The following is a 4,906-nucleotide window of genomic DNA, read 5'->3' as shown; positions in this document are numbered from 1 at the left end:
AGAGAAAAACAGTTGGAGACTCCTCCAGTTCATGGGGATTCATCCATAGTTGGGTTCATTGGTTTTCAAGAGAGCACCCATGAGGGATCCAAGCAGTCAAGTACAGATGGTGAGCTACAACACAATGTTTTTCAGAGAAACTGTCATGAAAAGCTAATGATAATCATTCATCTTGACAAACAACATGAGGAAAGGAAGGAGGTAATTCCTCCTAACGATTTGGTATACTCTTGTACAACTAAGTCCATAGATATCCAGGAGGACGTTGATGAAGAGTATGACCAATCAAGCATGTATAGCAATCCACCAATACATCCATGTTTGACAACCAGAGAGGGTGAACACCATATTGTCCCCACACGTGGAAAAGGCCAAGAAGAGGAATTTGACGGAGACTTAAGTGAGGATCCAATATTAATAAACCAACATGATAAGCATGATCATGAGGGTCAACATGAAAAATATAGTACGCATGATAAGCCATTTCTGGAGAGTCAGTCAAATTTTCAAGCTAGATCTATCACAAATAAAGAGGCATTCAACAGGGCACCATAATTTCTAGGGTAGGACTTCCAAGAAAAGATCATGCATTTTAGGATAGATCTTATGATGTTGAAGCAGAGATTTTATATAGTCTGAGAGACTGTATTACATGAGAATAGGAAAATTGAAGAGCTCATAGGGTTAAGTGTTGAATCAATGGCCAAGTTGTCTATTGTTGAAGAATGACTCAAGTCCCTCACAAGGAAGCGAGAGGAATACTGTTGGGAGTTCCAGAGCATCCCTTTACAGGAGTACATAGATAAGGCTTGCAACATTACCAACCCACCATTATACATTGGGGAGAGCAGGGTAGAATTCTTCAAATGGATCATATTGGGCGATTGGGTGGAGCAACATGAATGGGGCATCGAGCAACTTCAACATAGTAGATTTTTTCCATGTGCAAGTATCCATCCTTCCCATGTCATGGATTGGTGAGAGATTATGAGTTGGTACTCTATTGATGGGATGATTTTAAGGAGGACACTCTTAACCAAGGGCATATCATAGCATGTCACATTGAGACGGTATAATAACCCACATGTCCTAGGACTTAGGTGGCATTGGGATCCAAGTGGATCTATTGAGGGCATGATTATTTGGAGGATTTTCTGGGATCTACGTATCAAAGGATCCATTCAATATCATTTAGCATGGAGACATGATAACATACTGGTTTGTAAGGGACCCTTGTATCAATGTACAAATGCTTTTGTTGTGAACAAAAGTGGTTTCCTTTAGGGAAAGAAATCTTTGGGTGGGAGGATTTCTAATATTCTCTTTCTCAATATGGTGAAAATGGACGGAATCTGCCCCTGGTATTTATCATGGTATTTTCCCATGGTATCAGTCCATGGTATTTGCCTTCAGTTTTTGAGGGAAAATAATAAAATAAGGCTTCTAGAGAGTCCATCCAGCCTATAAAAGGCGATATCAGCTACGCATTTGGATCATCTAGAATTTGTCTTCTTATTGTGGTTTTTCAAGAACTTGGCGAGACCAGTTCCAATTTGATCCTCTAGATGAAAACCCTGCAGTTGTGATTTTTCTAGTTGATCCATCCAGGGTCCACAATTGTGCTTTATTCTCTTGATTTCTTGTGCATTGAGAAGTTGTGTATACCAAGATAGAGGCATGTCTTGTTTCTTAGTATTAATTAAAATAAAGATTGCATTTTTCCATATCCCTATTGTGTTCAATGTTTTGATTGCAAGTACGAGATTTGTGGATTGTTTCATTCACTGTGATCTTACAATAAATCATTATTTAAAATAAAATAGTTGAAGAGTTAACTTCACAAATAATTACAATGGTATATAAATTAAATAGATAAATAAATATAGATAAGCATAAAAAACACTTCATAATACATTTCCCAAAAAAATTTAAACTTTGTTTTATATTACTATTATTAATATTAATTATCAAACTAATTAAATTACAAATTATATATAATTAAGATTTTGTAAATAATTTTTATTAAAATACTATAATTTAATATTATAACTTAAAAATATCCCAAATTTAAACAAAATATATATTTTTAATTAATTAAAAAACATAATTAGATACTAAAAAATAAATTTTAAATTATTATATAAAAATTTTAAAAATTAATTTCTAAATTATTATAAAAAAATTTTAAAAATTAATTTCTAAATTATTATAAAAAAAATTTAAAAATCAATTTCTAAATTACTATATAAAAATCTAATTTTTATATGATAATTATTGATTATTAAATTCTAATTCTAAATTTCCTCTTTCAAAATAAACTCAAATACAAATACACATATCGAAGTAATGAATAAGTTCCGTTGATTTGAATTATGTGTTGACAAATCTCGCTGCAACAAAGTGAATCCAAGGTGGAGTCGTGACTAAAAAATACTGCAGTCTGGTCAGTAGTCAAATAAAGAATTTATTATACTTTTGACCTTACTGAAAAAGTTTGTCAATCACTTTTTGGATTTACTAAATTTTACTAAAATATCTGGCAGACTGGCACTGTTATAATAGATCATATGATATGGTCCTTCTTTAATTGTATCTTAATTTATAAGAGCATACCCTGCATTTGATGTATATTAATTATTTTATATTTAATGTTCTTTTTTAATATCAAAGGACAAATGGAACTAAGCACTATACGCGTACAGTACGGCATCTATAGAAATGATTGAAATTGAAATAATGACAAACATATTAATCGATTCATCATTGTAGTGTACCGCGCCAGCGACCGCGTTGGGATCCTGGAGAATCCCCGCCCGGTTACCAATTTCGCTCATTAAAGAAAAAACCCGTCCTAAAATATATTATAATCTAACCGCAAAGCAGAAGCAATGTTACGATAGGAGAGAAATATTATTGACAAAGCTCTGATCTGATACAGTGCTCTGGTGAATCACATAGAACCCAGAAAATCGTGGATCCTCGATTTTGGAAAAACAGAAAAAACAAATCTAGGCGTACCGACGTGCACAATCTTCTGTATTGCGTGGCTCAATCTACAATATACGTGAACATCAGTCTGATTATTGTCGCTATTGTCGCTCCATTTCACCTGCGGGCCATCCACAATCACTGTGAACATACTATATCGAAGTAAGCCAACGCAAATGAATCTTTTAATTGAATGAAATATTAGAGTGAAGGGTTGACGTGGCATGCAATATACCTTCCTAATTGAGAGGTGGGCATGTGAATCCAGGTGGAGGGGTCAGGCCGCATTGAATAAAGAGCTCCAGAGCCACTGGTAGGATGACGTTGAGGTTGAGTAGTTTAAGGCGGATAGTTGTACATAAGCACAGCGCTGCCTCCAACTCCAAAACACCTGCCAACACTGGACAGCACTGGTTCACAACAGGGTCTCCAATGCCTATGTGAACCAAACCCCCCAACAAATCAACGCAGGCTCCTAGTTTCAGTGCATCTAAAGGACATGACGAACTTCCTCCCCCCGATCCACCGCCTGCTGGGCTACTTCCGCCGCTTGGGATGCTAGGAGTTCCTCCGCCAGGAGGACAGTCATAGCTACCGGATGCCATGACAAGAGCAGGCATGGTGGTTGCTGCGCAAATCAGAACTATAAAAAACAATGCAACACCCTTTCCCATCTTCAATCAAGTGCGATGCTCTTCCTTCCTTTCTCTTTGATTAAATGAATATGAAATTCAAAGTATGAGAGGTGAAAGAAACCACGCAAAGGCAAAAGGAGGGAGTTGCATATTTCAGCTCGCACGGGATGGATTTTATAGCAGCTGTGTTACTTTCACAGCACCATTTTTTTAACTCAATATTTACATTATTTTAATAAAGTCCAGCGAGGAGATGTGATTTCCGCTCAGGCTGCCATATGGGGTGCTTGACCTTTAGCAATAATGATGATAAATTAATGCAAAACTACTGACTTCCATGTGAGCATAAAACTGACCCGTGAGCAACAACTTGGAGGTGAGTGAGTGAGTTGGAAGCATGGCGCTTCTATTATCCTCAGTTCGATTCCCATTGTTCTTGTAAGTTCCAATTGTGTTTCAGAAAGATCTTCCCATCTTGAGGAAGGCGCTTTGACTGTGAGAAAACGAAGAAAATAAGAGGCTTTCACGTGATAAGTACACGGTGGAAACTGTACTGATTCCATATCCACATCAGAATACGAATTATAATGGGTTAGAAACTTCAAAGTCTCATGCAGTACGAAAGGTTTCTAAACAACAGAAATAAATATAATAAAATAAACACGAGTATTTCAGTGTTTCAGCGATAATAATATTAACTTTAAAAATGATGAGCCAATAATATGCACCGATTCGATTCGAGGAAAGGGGCAAATTCATTATTGGTTACAGTTGTATACTTACAATTTTATATATATAAATCAACATAGATGAAATCTAGATAATTATAGAGCTTTTTATAACTAAATGAGTAATTATAATATTGCAAACCCCCTCTAGTTGGTTGTTTCAGTACATTTAACATTTAGATTTTGTCTATTAAATTTAAAAACATTTTTGATTATTGGTTGTATCAACAAGTAGGTTTTGGATGAAAGTCATTCCGCTAAGTATTATTTCTATGTTCTAAGCTATTTGCAAAAGTTGCGGTTCATATAGACAATTATAAAAATAACAGTAGTGTTTGAGTATAAATTCATTTTAGTCATGCATTTAACAGGTGGTCTAAATCTTTTCCTTCTTTAACAAACATTACAGTATTAATTCTGGAGAGTTCGCATGAATGATATGGCTCACAGGTGGTTATTAATTTTTCATTCGATTCTTAATTAACCGGAGTTTTATGCTTATTTCCATAATTGCTAATTGATAACTTTCTACGATGACTAGGTTGGCTCTCCATC

At 35.3% G+C, this 4,906-nt stretch overlaps 1 protein-coding gene across 1 annotated transcript; it reads right to left on the bottom strand.

The window, feature by feature from the left end:
- Positions 1-3,227: 3,227 nt before the first annotated feature.
- On the bottom strand, positions 3,228-3,662 carry LOC149196897 (36.4 kDa proline-rich protein-like). The gene has a single exon (XM_089408485.1). It carries the CDS (start codon positions 3,660-3,662, stop codon positions 3,228-3,230), a length of 435 nt encoding a protein of 144 aa, XP_089264611.1.
- Positions 3,663-4,906: the final 1,244 nt, after the last annotated feature.

The sequence above is a fragment of the Pinus tabuliformis genome, chromosome 2_2 (assembly GCF_031772625.1).
Source record: "Pinus tabuliformis cultivar Carrire ecotype Pingquan chromosome 2_2, CPIR1, whole genome shotgun sequence".
In the NCBI taxonomy this organism is placed as follows: Eukaryota; Viridiplantae; Streptophyta; class Pinopsida; order Pinales; family Pinaceae; genus Pinus; species Pinus tabuliformis.
Note: the sequence above shows the minus strand (reverse complement) of the source record. Positions and strands in the feature narration are given on the sequence as shown.